Here is a 16,946-nt window from a genome sequence, read left to right as displayed (position 1 = left end):
TACTATCCATATAGAAATTGAGTTGACTTCTATTACTCCAAAGCGAATTCTGCTATTGCATTTCTTGAAATACGTCGTCGTGTCTTGAAAATCCGCGCCTTCGATAGGTATTAACGAGTGCGGAAAATCCATTTCCACAAACATAGGTGGTGGAGAATGTAATAATAACGCGTAACGCTTCCGACTAGGACCGTAATTGCCGCACCCAAATCCCCACAATTAGGGGGGGGCGAGCTCGAAGGGGCCAAAAATTTATGCAACTGCTTCAAAAAAATTGCCAACTATCTTAATTGTTGGGCACCCTTCCCGAAATAGCCATCATTAACGTCTTAAAATCGGCATTGTCCTGAATACGGAATACGCAAAATACGGAAATGACTCGACTCGAGACAATCCGTGTAGTGACTCGACTTGAACTCGAGTCATTGCGCATGACTCGAACCAAATCATATGACTCGAGACTCAGACGGCCAAGACCCACATTTCATTGTTACTTCGAAGATTAGTAAAGTACCATACCACCCTATTGGGAGTTCGTCTATTGGTACTGATAGTTGAAAATGCGACCAGAAACTGGTAAAAGTGTGTAAAATTAGTATATTATAAATGCGAACCATTCGATATAACACAAAGAGTTATAAAAAGTGGGTTCAACAAGACTTTAACTGGAAACTGAGCACAGTGACTTGTACTCGGACTCGAGTCATAATACCATGACTCGGACTCGACCCTCTGCTGGATGACTTGGACTCGGACTTGACTCGGTGGTGAATTGAAATGACTTGACTTGACTCGAGTCAAAACTATAAAAGTGAGATTGACTTGTGACTCGGAGCCTTGTGACTTGGTGATAACCCTGCCCAAACTATTTCGTGAATTAGCATAAATTATTAAAGTATTTTTTGAAAATTTATGCAACTTTTTTCAAAATCTGTTGCCGCGCCCCAGACCCCCAGACCCCCTCAGGCTCGCTATACGCTGTTTACCACTACTTATCATCTACATCGGGGGCCGTTTACTGAGTCAGCTTTTCTCGCCTAAACGCGCGAAGAGCGAAAAATTTCTATAATTCATGATTGAATCAGTCAATATGATCGGGAAATTGAATATATATTGCTATCAATTTTTATCCTAACTCTCCGCACGTAATCAGATTAACAGGTAGATGGAAAATGTAGGACCCCTCAGTAATAATTAAACATCTTCGGGTGTATACCCGTTGGCAGGAACGAAACAGTACTTCAGCAGCCCCCCCCCCAAAAAATGGGACTTGGGCTGCCATAGGGTGATAAACCTACACCAATCACGTTGTTCGCTTTTGCCACGAAAGTAGATGTACTGTTTAGTGAGCCAGCATCAAGCGCTAATATTTTCGATAATTCATGATAAAGTCGGTTAATAAGATCGGGAATTGATTATATTGCTATCAATTTCTTGTCCTCTCTGCTCACGTAATCAGATATACCGGTTGAGGTGAGTGAGGTGTCTTAGAAACTGTAGGTCCCATTGGTATGACTCCGTAACATGATGTTATTCCGTGACCTACTGTCTTCTATATCAAAAAATATAGAATCGCACAAACGTAGGCTACTAAACTGCGGGATGACATTTGTCTTGTGAGGTTCAGAATGCCAAGACAGGAACATTTGATGCCAGTCATTTATGCGCCTATGGACAATTAAACCTAGGTATTTTGTATATATAATGAAGTTTTCGGTCAGCATAAGGGCAGTCCTTTTCGGCCAAGGTTTTCTCGCTGCCGATCGTTCTGGCACACTTCTTGGAGTCGCAAGTTACATGGCCTATAGCTCTATGTGTCTTGGTGCATCGTGACGCGATAATGGCCAGCGCCGATATGCCTATTTCTATAAATCGTTCGTATTTTTTCTTGGGGAGAGAGTACCCCTAAATCAAGATATTTGGCAACTTGAAATCGCGTCTAGCGCGAAAAAATTTATGAAAAAGTTGCAAAAATTTTCAAAAAATACTCTGTAATATATGCTAATTCAGGAAGTAATTTTTTACTCCTTCGAGCTCTCTCCCCCCTCAATTGGGGGTTTTGGGTGCGCCAGCTATGGTCCTGTAACCGCGCCGACCTAACAGTAGGGCCTATGACAGGACTGCTAAACACACGACCGGTGGACCGGATAAGGTTCACCAGACGATTTCATCCGGCCCCTGAAGAAATCTGTTGCCGAACCAAGCAATTACAAAAGCTCACATTAAAAATGGCCCAATTCAGAATCAGAACCTGTGTATATGTGTACCTGTGTAATGATATGCTTGATTGAGCGCCCAGCGATGGGTTCCTGTGTTGTTTTGGGATAACAGACATGAATGTGGTCTTCTGAGGAATACACTTCGAGTTCGGCTTGTCAAGGTATCTGTCTCTAAGTAGTCAGTCTTACAGCTAGAAGCTCCGTGGTAATACTACAGAATCTATGCTCCACTCCACTTCAGTCGATAGGTGAAGCTTTACTATGGTAGGGTTGCCATACGTCCGGAATTTCACGGACATGTCCGGAATTTCACTGAAAAATCTGCTTCCGGGAGGAAGTTCTAAAATATGCATAAATGTCCGGAATTTTGAAGGCTTGAAGCAGGCTCAAAAGTTTTCCGTAAATCAACATAAACAATACTATTTTCAAGGAGAGTTATGCTATTCAAAATTGTTCTTCGCGCCGCGCGTGAGTTAATGCAACGTATAATGATATTAGTATGGGCACGAGGCACCACCCTCTCCAAAAATTGCAATCAGAAGTAATATAAATAACCATCATTTACTGAAAGAAGTTTGATTGTAATCGCCATTGTAAGCTAACGGTATATTCCTAGAGTTGGTTAAGGCCGATTGGATGCTTCAATCACAGACAGTGGTTCCAAATCTTGGGGTCGTTCGCCTTTATCTGGCGATCGCGATGATTTTGAGCTTTGCCACGGAACATTTTCGAGTGGGAAATGAGGTCGCGACCATAAAAGGTTGGAAATCACCGGATGTGCAACCTGCTGGTGCATTTTATAGTAGTCTAATATATGGAATAATCAATATTATTGACAGAATTCATACACAAAATTTAACAGCCAAATGCATATAGTATGTGCCCAACAAGGTACATCGACTATCCTATGATGGGCCCAAGATCAGTGCTTTTTTGGGCTGAAGGAGGGGGAGGGGGGAGGGGGGAAATGTTGGTTCGGATATGAATAAAACACATATATCGATAGCCCACCGACCTAACAGTATAGCAGGACTGCCAATCACAATCCTGACAGACCAGACACGGCCCGTCAGATGATTTCATCCGGCCCGTGGAAAAATCTATTGCAGACCCTAGCAAGTAGCAATCACCAGAGCTCACATTACAGATGGCCTAATTCATGAGCTATGTTTCACTCCATTCCTGTATACTGTATAGTGTGTACAGACGATGGGCAATGCTTTGCCAGTTTGACGTCATACTGACGGTCAATGAGTTACACCTCATTTTAAAATCCGCTAGTGGGCGCTACAAAGTGTCCGGAATTTGCTTCACAAAAATATGGTAACCCTATGCTATGGTGGCGTCATATTGAGGATTTGTCCTCTTTTTTGACTTTTTTGAAAGTGTCCTCGGAGGACGCCATTTTGTCCTCTTTTCTGAGATTTTGTCCCCTTTTTTGAAAATTTAGGTCAGATTCAGAGCAAATTGCGAGTGATATACCGCAAATTAGCACAGAAGTGAAGCTCCGGCGGCTATTTCGGAGTGAAAAACGGTGATTTTAGCTCTGAGCGAAAAGATAATCTTTTTTTTTTTTTTTTTTTAGTCTTCCACTTGGCAACGCGGAGTGAAAAACGGTATTTTGAGATCTAAGGGGTAAAGATGACCTTTTTTTTTACCGATCACAAAGTGGGAAAAATTCACCGGTCTTTGAGAATTCTTCTCCGGTTTTGCAAGTCTGAAATTTCTGAAAAAGTGTCCTCTTTTTAGATTTCCAAAATATGGTAAGCCTAACTAACACTGTTGTCATAACTCATTGTAAACCCGCTAGTGGGCGCTGAAGAGTGTACAGAATTTGAGTCATGAAAATATGGCAACCCTAAAGTAGTGCAAGTAGGCAAATCCAAATGAAGTACTTCGTTGCTGGCCACCCTTGTTGATTAGGGTTACCATACGTCCTCTTTCAAGAGGATTTGTCCTCTTTTTTTAAAGTGTCCTCGGAGGACGCCCTTTTTTTGTACTCTTTTTTGAGATTATGTCCTCTTTATTGAAAATTTAGGTCATATTTAGAGCAGAATGCGAGTGATATGCTGTAAATTAGCACAGAAGTGATGCTCCGGCTGGGCGAAAAGTTGACCTTTTTTTTTCGTCAACCGATCACAAAGTGGGAAAAATTCACCGATTTTTGAGAATTCTTCTCCGGTTTTGCAAGTCTCAAATTTCTGAAAAAGTGTATTCTTTTTAGATTTCCAAAATATGATAACCCTACTGTTGATATAATAGTATAGCATTCAACATTTCTTGTTGTTGGTCAATAATTGAGATTGTATCTCCATAGTAAAATATTAACGATGTTAGTAACAGCACACAAGGGCACAATGTACCATTCTACCGACATTTACAAATAGCATGAATTGAAATGAGTCAGAGGAAATATAGTGGTCCATCTTTCAATTGTGTTGGTATCTGCTTCACGTGTGAGATCTGATTCCATAACTTCTTGCTTTTTCTGACAGTGATAAAAAGAGGTAGAAGTAGTGTCCTCTCATCCAAAGGCCAAGATATCGCGGAAACTCTCATGATCATGATACCTGAGTGCCAGAAGCCAGAACAACGTGAACAGTGAACACACTCCAGACATGATGCAGAGTGTAAGATCTGTCCCAGCAGGGTGCCAGTAATCTTCCCGCGCAACCCTGCTCCTAACCTCATTTCCCACGACCTTAACCTTATGTCGATAAAGTAGCCGTATAAGGTCGACTCCAATCAAGCACTATACCAGCAACCGACAAGATAGCGTAATGGTTAAGCGTCCGGCTTCTTGATCGGTAGGTCGTGGGTTCGATTCCCGGCCGAGTCAGACCAAAGACCTGATTAGTAACACTGGTATCCATGGCTTCCCTGCTTGGCGCTCATGCATTACTGGGATAGCATGGAGGGGTGATGCATGACTTAGAAAGCCGTGAAGGCTATATCTGCACTTCCTTGTCCAGCGGCATATGCACGTCATGCACTCATAGTATGCATATGCGCAGATCGTGTGTATGTGTATCATGAGTCGGTGTATATGCCGCAAAAACATCAAGGACAAAAATAAACTACGTCCTTTCCTTTCCAGCGTGTCTTGCAACAATTCGTTGCACCGACCGCTACACAGAGTGATAGATATGAGTCATAGATGCGATACCTGATTACGATGACTGATGAGTATCCACAATTGCCCAGAAAATCTGCCATCACGCTGACATCAGTTTTGATCGATTTTTTTGGTCATTTGCATCATCATGACCATCATCATTTTTATTAACATTTTTATCAATTCAATACACCACTCGATTGCGATACAATGAAAAGATAGGATTATGTACCTAAACGACTTGAAGTAATCTTTTAATCAGACACCCACTTTGGCCTACAGTATGTGAATAAGACTCACATAAGAGGCATACACAGATTGCACAGTGGATAAAAGAAAGGATAACATAAAAGTAAGCGACAAAAATAAATGCTGCGTGTGTCGGTACGCGAGGTCGATATGTCAGCCTGTGCTCCTGTAATCTTCCAGGGCAGACTAGCATTGAATCAGTAAAAATTGCTAGTATTTCGATTTGAATGTGGAGGTACTCGACGACTGTCGGATAGCCGGCGAGATGCTGTTCTACACTGCAGGTCCGGCATACTTGATAGAGCGCTGCGTATTCCTGTATTCCGTCCTGATCATATGGTAGTTGTTCTTCGAGGACGCGCGTGTGTTGTAGTAGTTATAGTTGTGCGCTTTTGATTCCGAGATGAAGTAGTCGTTGAAATTTGTGGGACTATGAGTGAACTATGACCACAAGGGAACTGATACATACACTTGACAATTTGTAGCTTCGCCATGCCGACAATCGACATCGACAATCCTAGGTATTTTGCAACGGTCGGAGGTTTTATCTGGGTTCCTCTTCCCCGCGTCGCTGTTCTTACGGCGACAAAAGAGCCCAGAAAAGACCCGATGAAAGACGAAACTCACAAGGAATGGAAAAGAGCAAGAGAGAGCCGTGGAATAGAGATTAACATTGGAAAAGAGCCGGCACTAGGGCACTAGGTCGAGGTGGATATAAGTTTCAAAAGAGACCACAACTGGTCGTTCGGCATCCTCCTATCTGTTCATTACATCGCACGTACATTGTGTGTATGTTTTGATCAGATGAAAATATAATCTGACGATTATTGACATTATTGATATTCTGGGCCATCAGCAACCAATGATATATCATTGCCAGCGCCAGAGCATGAGAGCACCAACCCCCCTCCGACGCGCAGCAGACCGTGTCAGCGTTCCTGACTACTTGTTTATATAGCTCAGTAGTCAGTGCTTGCAACGCATTGCCGCTATTAGTTGGGTCGTTCAATGCAGATCGTAGAGTTATCGTTTTACTACGTTTCATTTGAATCCGCGTTACAAAACTATTGGGACCGTGGTCCCATGCATCCAAATCACTGTAGTAAAGTATCAATTATTCATTCTCTCGATGTATCGTTGGCTGCTAAATATTCACGAATAACAATCCTCTCAGAGGGACAAAAGCCTGGTCAAGAGGATAATGTTTCAATGGGTGCGAGAAAAATAAAACCCCTTGTTCTTGTTATGTATACCAGATCGCCTTTCGTCTTACCACACTGTTTTAGGCGAACCCTTTGTCATTTTACATATCCGGAATCCCGATGTCCTACGAAAACAATAATACGACTTCGTGTTTATCGTAAAACTGCCACTGTCTTTACATGGATAATACTATTACTTGGTCTGGAATTACGGTACTTGCGTTGTGGTTACCGCAGTACATAAAGCCTCATGTCTTCAAGCCGAGCCAAGGTATCCTGTTTTGTAGCATGTAACAGAAAATACAATTAGATAGAGTACTGGTGCAATTGTTGCAGTGGATATGAAGATGAGCTCCTGAGTCTACGGTAGCCTATAGAGAGAATTCATAAAGATGCCAGGTATTTCTCGAAATCATAAGACCTCAGTACCATATTTAAAAAGAAGAGAATCAATCGCATCGAAAAATGGATTGCTTGAAACTAAGAGAAATTTCAAGAGATGTGCAAGTGCTCCGGCACTTTCAAATTTACAGAGCTCTCGTGTTCATCTACCAAAGTCTGATATACCATTGGAAACTGAGCAAGAGGCGTGAGTTATTTCTGTCTCAATAAGGTCTAGTACAGTGGTTCCCAACCTTTTTCGACTCATCGCCCCCTTTTCAAGGTCAACACCGATCATCGCCCCCCAAATTTTGTGCACCGATAATTGGGCATACAGACTGTAATCACCGGCGGGTTGACTAAAAAAAAAAAAAAAAAAAAGGTCATCTTTCACCGCTCAGAGCTGAAAATAACGTTTTTTCGCTCCGCATTGCTAGGTGGATGACTAAAAAAAAAAAAAAAAAAAAAAGGTCAGCCGTTTTTTCGCGTCATCGCCCCCCTATCGCCCCCTTCGCTATTTTCGCCCCCCGTCGCCCCCTTTGTCCATTTTCGCCCCCCTGTCGCCCCCTTCGTCATTTTCGCCCCCCTAGATCGCCAAATCGCCCCCTGGGGGGCGATATCGCCCACGTTGGGAACCACTGGTCTAGTATGTAATTCCTATGGCGTAGGGTTACGTTGTTGATTATCAAAATCTGGTATATGATTTCACTTGAACTCTGTAAGTACCGTAAGCTAGAATGTATAGTCCAGCGGTTCTCAAACATTTTTAGACACACTCCCCTTTATGATAGTGAAAAATCTCACGCCCCCCTTATCGTCATATCACAAAATGCAACCAGAATGCCGGCACTCGCAACAGATAGTTTGATGACATGGATGGTTATGACTGTTGATGAGAGAATAATAAAATCTGAAACTCGGACTATATACAGAGCAGTAACTATGAATTGGAGGTAAATCGCGCAGAATGGAATTTTTTTTGTTCATTCGTCTGCAGCTTTGCGCCACCGCCCCTTCAGATGCTGTCATGCCCCCCAGTGTGATATAGCCACTGGTATAGTCGGTAGTCAGCTAAAATCCCGAATACCAGTACTCTGATCTAAGTGTGGGCGTGTTCACGTATAAATCTCAATTGTTTCCATAAAACTCCAGCTAAGTGAGAAACTAGTAGCCTCGTAACCGACAACATAGCGTAACGGTGAAGCGTCCGGGTTCTTGATCGGTTAGTCATGGGTTTGATCCTCGGCCGGGTCAGACCGAAGACCTGAATAGTAACACTGGTATCCATGACTTCCCCGCTTGGCGCTCAGCATTACCGGGATACCATGGAGGGCTGGTGCAAGACTTACAAAGCTTTACCAGGCTATATCTGCGCCTGCCTTGGTCAATGGCATATGCACATCATGCAGTCATCTCATGGTATGCATATGTACAGATCGTGTACGTATGTATATCATGAGTCGGTGACGCAAAAAGCATCAAGGACAAAAATGAATAGCAACCTATTCAAGTCCAACAGGTCTACTGTCAGATTTGGAAACACAACTTTTTAGCATTTTCGCCATAGATCATAAAACAACATTCATAAAGTCTAATTCAATTGCTGCCCTACTAAATTCTGCAGCAAATTTGATTGAAATGTACTGCTTCCGCTGAATTTTAGCATGCAACATTATAATAGTATTGAGATTGCTTCACAACAATGGAACATTGGTGATGTATTCCAGTGATCTTGGTACTCCAGAGTACCGCACTGTTTCCTTGTATTGCAACAGATGCATTTTGATCATATGTGTGATTGACTATTTTCATTTCAGCATGGATGGAAATTTGGAGTCGGATCCAGATACTGATGCATTCTCGGAAGAGTCCGAGTCTAATGGAAATCGCTCGGAAGTGTTTGGTTTTCAAACAAAAGCAGTTTATGAACAACAAAGCCGAATGACCAATATGATGGGCGTTCTGTATAATGGAAGAATACACCGGTAATAGCAGAGAAATGATATAGCTCGTGTCCTGTTGTAGGCATGCTAATGCCTCACATATTGGTGAATTTCTATCTGGTGTTGAACTAGGCATAAAATCTTGATTGGTTTCGTCTTTTCCTTGTATGCCTACATTTCTACTGATGAATGTCACACTCTACACATTTCAACCTCTGTGGGATTATAGCAGAGTCTGAAACATATTACTCTCAAATCTGGATTTGAATGTGCGATGTCAGGCATTTTGTATAGTATTTTGTTGATGGAAAGTAGATCACCTGAGATAACAAATCCTTTGAGGCCTGCTGCAAAAAGATGGAGCAAAAGAAATGGTGATCATAATAGCAGAATTTTTTCTTATTTGTTATCAATAACACGTATACAAATAGATAACCAGCCAGAACACTGAGACAAATTGGTGAAGCACCCATGATCTGCAGTCTTCTATTGATCTGGCCCACTGTTATTGTTAGGGATTAGGTTTACACAAGTTTTATCAACGACCAACGCGAGTAACTGGATCCATTGTAGCATTTCCCGTTGTAACAAACACTCCCAGATTCTTCATGCTGGATTCACGCGGCATGTCATCGTGGCTTCCCGGATCTTATGCTGCTGATGCTGTAAAACGAGAGGTGCTCTTCCCGAAATACAAGACAAAGCTGCTCCGGACGATAATCTTCTGTAAAAAGTACAACGTTTACTTTGCAATATGCCACGATTTCACATTAAAAGTGAGTGTTATTTAAAATTTTTCCAGGTATATTTTGACCCTGAACTAGACAAAAAGTTCATATATAATCAAAAGTTAACTTGAATATATAACTGTGAATTTTCAGGTGTACAACAGAGACTTCCATGAAACATGTAAAGCGCATAACCGAAGCATGCACTCGTTGCTGCATCTCAATTTTAATCCCGTCACGGATGAATTGATAGCGTCTGGCGTCGCCGGCACTACCGTTTGGAAATATGCGATGACGGACAAGCACATCTTTGAAATCATAAAGCCAATGGCGAACTACGAGTAAGTTGTCTACGAAACAATGCTCATGTGTGTGTAAAAATAAATATTATGATCCATATTTTCTTTCATGATCAACTCTGTTACTGTTTACAAAAACTGAGTTTTGTGATTCTGAAAAGTGTTCAAGTTGATCAGTGAGCAACTGAAAATAATCACTTGAACACGTGGAGTGAATCTGAAAAAGGAGAAGCAGTGCCACTCTTGTTTATCTCCTCTGCAATTATAAATAATACGTTTGCATTGAAGAATGTATAATTGACAGCGTAATGGTTAAGCGTCCGGCTTCTTGATCGGTGGGTGGGTCATGGGCTCAAACCCTCGCCGGATCAGACCTTAAGACCTGATCAGTAGGACTGGTATCTGTGGCTTCTCCGCATGGCGCTCAACATTTACAGGATAACATGGGGGGGTGGTGCAAGACCTAGAAAGTCTTACAAGGCTATAACGAGCTCCTTGCCCATTATCTAGATACGAAATGTCGAGAACTATTTATATCATGCAAAATTGTTACAGGTTACAACCGCACGGTGATTACCCCCACGTTGGCGGGTCCTGGTGTTCCAAGGTGGAGCTTGACGTTCCATCTCAATGTATTTTTTACTGCTCGGAGAATGACTTGTATGCCTACAATGCGCAGGATTACAGAAAGCTGTTTGAAATACACAAGTACGTCATTTTGGTATTGGTGCACATTTGTCTCATTCGAAACTTTCACTGTTAAGCGCTCATTTCGGGACTGTTACCTCGGTGGCATATTCTTCGTCCAGTAGAGTCGTGGTGACCGGCGGTGTCGACGCTGAGGTAAAAGTGTGGGGATTTGCAGGGGGCCATATCTGCACGTTCAGGGGACACTCAAAAATAGTCACAAGGTGCGTTTTTCTACAATTTTTCGATATATTGTAATTGCAGTCATGCTCAAAGAAGTGTCCGATAAATTTTTAATTATATCAGAGTAATACTGTATCTGAATTCTTTACTAAAAACTCTAAGCCTGTCTTAACTTATCCCAGGCACGGAGCATGATATCTCCCCACCCTAGGCCTAAATCAATTGCCTCAAGTCTACATGACGAGTTTTTTAAATTATATTTTCACATTGGCTTCTGTACTCCTGAAGTTGGGAAATACTTGTAGACTTGTTTGCGGTCTTTTGAAATTTCAGATCGGCCCCGTTTTACAGTAACTCTCTCCCCTTGCGTGTTTGTCGAGTAATCCCCTGGGAAGAAATCGCTACAGTCTTGAATTCGGGTAAAATATCTTTACAACTTCCTTGCTTTCAGCGTTGTTGTCCATCCACGAATGCCTGGCTTGGTTTTCACCAGCTCGATGGACGGGATAATCAAAATCTGGTCGTTAGACTCCATGGATTTGTTCTACAGCATGAATGTCACTCCGGACGGAATAAAATGGATGAAATTGACTGACGACGGAAATATCTGGTGTGCCAACGTCAGGAAGGTGAATTCAGATTGGTATCGAATTTGTGATTGGTGTCCCATTTATATTTAATGATGGATGTCTGGCATTCTAGTACGGTAGAGCCTATGATTAGTGACATCTTCGGCAGAGGTGGACAAAAAAGTAATCGTCGCTACTCAAGTAGAAGTAGCAATTTCTAAGACTTGTCAAATCTACTTCAAATGGAAGTACAAAATTTAAATTGTAATTTGTAGGTAATTTGTAGAAGAGGAAGTAGTCCAAAGCCATATCGATTGACAACGCGTGCTTGAGTACTCCTAAAAAGTTAAAGTAGCCTACTTTGTCACTGACTACCTCTGACCTCTGATACTCACATATTGTTGTGGAATTACTTTGCGTTTGTCACTAATTGCTCATTTTCATAGATTGTTCTTGTATGTTCCTACCTTTAGGAATCTATTGTCTGTCGTTAAGGTCAAGCCTGTTGTGAATAAACATGGTCGCAACTTGTACTTCATCAGCTTAGCTTGCTTCTGTATGTGATTAACGATTGGCTTAGAGCAGGGGTGGGCAAACTGCAGCTCACGAGCCACACGTGTGGCTCTTTCAGCCTTTGATTGAACGAGCCGCGTGCGGCTCTATAATGATTACACATGCGTTTCGCCATTTTGCTAAAGAGGCCTAACCTGATTTATAAATTGATGCATTCCATCACATATTAATAATATGTATATTGTTTTCGTGTCGTTTCTCTCCTTTTGGTTAACGTAAAACTTATCAAATTTCGGGGAAGGTGGCACTGCAGGGTTAGAACTTTCCAATTGAACTCTGGAATCGTGTTTACATAAACGTTTCACTCACAACAATGGCGCATGGTCATCAATCAATGATAAATCATTGTGTCTAACAATGAACTTGATTATTAATCACAAATTCATTACAAAACCAAACACTAAAACTTTGCCACTAGTCACCCAACGAAGACAGATTGACGGAATAATAAGATTACCGAACTGACATCTTCCTTAAATGCTCAGCTGCACTTAAAGGAACTGCTCCTGCTCCACACTGCACTGCTTTTAAATTTTTGAGTTGAGCTCTTTTGAATCTAAGCTTTTTGATATCATGATGACATAGTGTTAGAATTGCTAATCACATTATAGACTCGATAAAGACTATTCAAAATTGCTGTTGTATCTCGGCTGTCAACACATATATCCTACAAGTCTTGATTTATTGGCTTGGATGTTCAAATTCATGCTTTCCAATTTGCAGATAATTATTTTGAAATTCAACCCTGTCGTTTCGTTCTGGGGACATGCTCGATGCCAAATCGTCAAGTTGAATGTTCTCGAGCACGAGGGAAAAGCCAAACGGATCATGGCTTTAGGCGAAGACAGTATGATATCCATCCATTGGTATTTATGTTAGGAAATTGAATTCTGGAATATTTCACAGGCAGTGTACGTTTATTCGGTCAAAACAAAATAAATTCGTCTGCTTTGTGTACCGTGTTACCGCCTCCTGTGGTGTCGCTACTTTCGAACGTGAACGATGTCACAATTTCTCGTTTTAACAACCTCGCATTTCTGTTGCTCAATCCGACCCAACTGTGGATCTACACAGCGAAAACAGACCCGGCTTGCAGGTAACGTTGGAAAATTTGACCTCCGAAAATTTGATGTTATGTGTTTGGATATTTCCTTATACTTTGAGAACTTCATTACGCTTCACTGTGTGTATGTATTTGAGTATAGACCAAGAACCTACTGTCATTAACGGAATGAGATTGGCGTATGGAGATTTTCAATTTATATGTTACTAATATCACAATGATTCTAATTTCTAACAATCTGAAATCTCAACAGTAGATAATATATCTTGGAAGATGTACATTGTACAATGTACAATGTACATGCTACAAATGTCTTTGCACTGTATATGGAATGTGGACAATAGGAAATGTGATTATTTGTTTCATATCATGATGCTTGCTTAATTTGATCTTGTTACTGTGCGTTTTTCGATTCCAAAATCGTGACAATATTGACTCATAATCTGCTATAAGTGAATATATTGCCTCAAAGTCATTTTCCTTTCCAAGGCTGATTATCCTAATATGTCCTGGTGAAGCAAAGTATGACAATCTAACTGTCTGCTCATTAATTCCTCATTCAGAATTGCTGAATGGGATATTCCAAGACTGCTCATAGAAGGTTTCAGATCATCAACCATGTCTTCCATTGCGATTCGTCAATTCGAAGATGACAAGAGTGCTCACAGGTAATTTTTATAATACAGCAAGAGGCATCCAGTTGGTTCCTCCTAACTGGTTTTCTTTAAATGTTGATCAATGGTTTGACACAGGTGCAATCAGATATTATCCAGAAAAGTAACTCCGTCACCATGTCGTTGCGTGCTTGCAGTGTTTTCCGAGAATGGATTTCAATATCAGTCTCCGTCTGGTGTCTGTTCCGCCAAGTCACGGTATTTATATAAGAATTACGAATCGGTATTGATTTGAAATTGGCCATTTGAATCTAGACATCTCTTACTCTTGGGTTTGGAAGACGGCAGGATAGTGTTTTCGGATCAAAAAGAGAGATTGCTTTACTGCGAATTGAAAGTTCATAAAGAAGCGGTTCTGTCCATGAGTCATGAACTGGAAGAAGAATGGTTGACTACCCTGTGCAATGATGCGAAAAGCCACGTTTTTCAAGTAAGCATCCACTTTAATTACTAGTGTGGAAGATTCACTTATTAAAGCCATATTCAGTTCTCTACATTGTATTGTATTTTGAAACGGAAAATTTATAGCTATTGTCTGTTGGTGTTGTCTTTGAAAAAGCCAGGTAATCTAATCCGAAAATTACCTGTTTCCAGAGGTAGCCAGTAAAGGAATGCTTATACTTTTTTCATATTATTCAAGTAATTTTTGTCCACTTGCACCGCTAACTCAACTGTTTATTGACTACCGTAATGTTCCATGTATAATGCGCGAAATTTTACCGATTTTTTGCCCTAAAATAGGGGGGTGGGGGTGCGTATTATACATGGGTACAGCAAGCCTTGAAAAAAAAACCTTCGATCAAAAACTTGAAATCACACCTTTCTTCATGCTTGTTTCAATTGCGCATCACCTCTAGCCATTGGGCTCCGTAATTCGTATTATAGAGTGTAACCCGCTGCCAAATAGAGAAGCGTGTTGCCAATTAACGAAAGCGTGTTTCTAATTAACGAGAGTCGTCTGCAAAGCACGCGATCTCTCGCTGAGTTGGTTTGCCGTTTGTACGCGGGCGAAATTAGGTCGCTGATTGATTGCTACAAGCGTGCACGGCAATCCTTGTTGATTCATCGCGTCAACGACAGGCCTTAACAATCGCATACACAAGAGGCCATGTGCGCAAGATATAATCGCTTGCGTAATCAGTCGCGTCTCCAACAGGACTGGTGCGCTCTACATAACCGTTGGCCTGAGCAATCGCATCTGTAATTGTAATAGGCCACGTGCGCCAGATGTCGTGTGTCGCTAGCCTCAACTATCGCATCGCCGATCTCACAGGCTTTGGCTACTATCTACTCTTGTTTAGAGACAATGCCGTTAATTGTATTATGATTAGCGATCATTATGTCATGATTGTTCGACAGTGACATCGCAAAACAGAACAACATCGAATACTACACCGCAACTATTCGTGTACTCATTTACTGCGAATGCAGGGTGCGTACTATACATGGGTACAGGCTTTTTCCCAGAATATGCACGTCATTTTAAGGGTGCGTATTATACATGGGGACGCACTATATTCGGAAAATTACGGTACTTATACTTGTACTTGAAGGTTTTTTAGGTAAAACTACTTACTCAATGGACTTTGCATTTTATAGAAAATAGATTTGGGATATGTTTTCATCAGGTTTATGAAATTGTCATAACAACTTGCGGAAATAGCCCACGTATCAAGGTAACTGAGTATCTTTCCGAAAATTGAACCAATTTGTCGTGGTATTAGTCAATTTTTTTTTGGTCGTGAAGATGCACCCTGCAATCTTGAAAGTAGCCAACTTCGACCGGTTTCTAAATGTATGGAACGTCTCGACTTGAGTACTTTAAAATCTTCATTTTGTAATGCTATATCTTAGAGATGCCTGCTTCTTCTAAACTAAAACACCACCTCTGGGTTATTTCCCAATACTTCGTGTTAATATGATAAAAATATTGTTATATCGTGCCCGTGGTACACTCTATAACCAACCTAGCCCACAATCAATAAAATCAAGTACGATTCAATACATCAATTCGACTGTAATTTTCAGATTTGGTCTCTACCCGCAATTGAACTCCAACACACCGTCAACACGAGCTTACCACCCACCTGCTACACTGTTGCCAACAAATTCCTTATTACCGGCCATGCCACTGGGCACGTCACCATGCACCGTTTGGAGGATTGCGACCATGTGAAGACAGATTGGAAAGACAAGCGCCCTGAACACCGGGACAGAATCCTAAGCGTAAAGCCATGCAAGAAACGAATGATTTTCTGCTCTAGCAGGTATTTTCCTGTAGTTTTGTGAATCTCGTTTGGTAGCATGGCCTCTTTTATTCAGTCTGTTGCCAGATACTGTATTTGTTTAATCAACAGAAATGAATACCCGAACAGGTGGTCAAAATAGCTATTATTCAAGTAAAAATATTACAAGTAGACGTTCAAGCCATGACAAAACTATACTTCTTGTGGGAGTAGAAAATGAAAGGTATGTAAGCTACACGAAAAGTAGAAGTAACACGTTACTGACAACCTTTGCACCCAAAATATGTTTAGTGGTTCAAATTATGATAGGATAAGCCTAGTGTCTAAATTCAAAACAATGTCAAGAGTTCGATTGTGTGTTTCACATTGGCTTCTAACGTGTCATCGTTATGTTGACACTGGTTCAAAACTTCCAGTGATTGGCGTTTCTAAGGTATGATATTTAGGGAATGAAATGGTTCATGTCAGTAGTTCTCAACATTGTCCGTTTTTGGAGTCATTCTGACTGGCAGAGGGTGGCGAAAAAGAATAGATTTATGCCATGATTTATAAGGCTGAGTCTGGAATAAGTCAGTCAAAATATGAATGCAGATTGGTAGCGTAAAATGACTTGTAATAGGATGCCCGACTTGAGTATTGATTTCGAATACTGTATTTACTAACTTCTAATTTTTCTTGATAACACACCTCACCTTACACATAACTCAAAGTGTTATACACATCTTGCCACTTGTTTAATTACATTCTGCTATTATAAATCTACAGTTCTCTTTACAATTTCGCCACCTATTTTCAGAATTATCTATCCCGAACTG

At 41.1% G+C, this 16,946-nt stretch overlaps 1 protein-coding gene across 4 annotated transcripts in view; it reads left to right on the top strand.

The window, feature by feature from the left end:
• The first annotated feature begins 6,409 nt into the window (after positions 1-6,409).
• The window catches only part of LOC145454449 (uncharacterized), a 44,487-nt gene continuing 33,950 nt past the window's right edge, over positions 6,410-16,946 (top strand). Inside the window, exons 1-14 of one of the 4 annotated variants that reach the window (XM_080332441.1) lie at positions 6,410-7,056; positions 7,122-7,374; positions 8,984-9,151; positions 9,711-9,885; positions 9,991-10,178; positions 10,692-10,844; positions 10,901-11,047; positions 11,458-11,635; positions 12,872-12,995; positions 13,055-13,244; positions 13,775-13,879; positions 13,964-14,083; positions 14,141-14,315; positions 15,914-16,152. In XM_080332441.1, coding sequence (XP_080188567.1) covers positions 7,178-7,374; positions 8,984-9,151; positions 9,711-9,885; positions 9,991-10,178; positions 10,692-10,844; positions 10,901-11,047; positions 11,458-11,635; positions 12,872-12,995; positions 13,055-13,244; positions 13,775-13,879; positions 13,964-14,083; positions 14,141-14,315; positions 15,914-16,152 — 2,159 coding nt within the window. In that variant the 5' untranslated portion in view covers positions 6,410-7,056; positions 7,122-7,177. Of the gene's footprint in view, positions 7,375-8,983; positions 9,152-9,710; positions 9,886-9,990; positions 10,179-10,691; positions 10,845-10,900; positions 11,048-11,457; positions 11,636-12,871; positions 12,996-13,054; positions 13,245-13,774; positions 13,880-13,963; positions 14,084-14,140; positions 14,316-15,913; positions 16,153-16,946 lie in introns of all 4 variants that reach the window. The other 3 variants (XM_080332443.1, XM_080332440.1, XM_080332442.1) reach the window with 3 other exon arrangements.

The sequence above is a fragment of the Botryllus schlosseri genome, chromosome 13 (genome assembly GCF_051294905.1).
Source record: "Botryllus schlosseri isolate E-star chromosome 13, Bs_hap1, whole genome shotgun sequence".
NCBI classification, from domain to species: Eukaryota; Metazoa; Chordata; class Ascidiacea; order Stolidobranchia; family Styelidae; genus Botryllus; species Botryllus schlosseri.
Note: the sequence above shows the minus strand (reverse complement) of the source record. Positions and strands in the feature narration are given on the sequence as shown.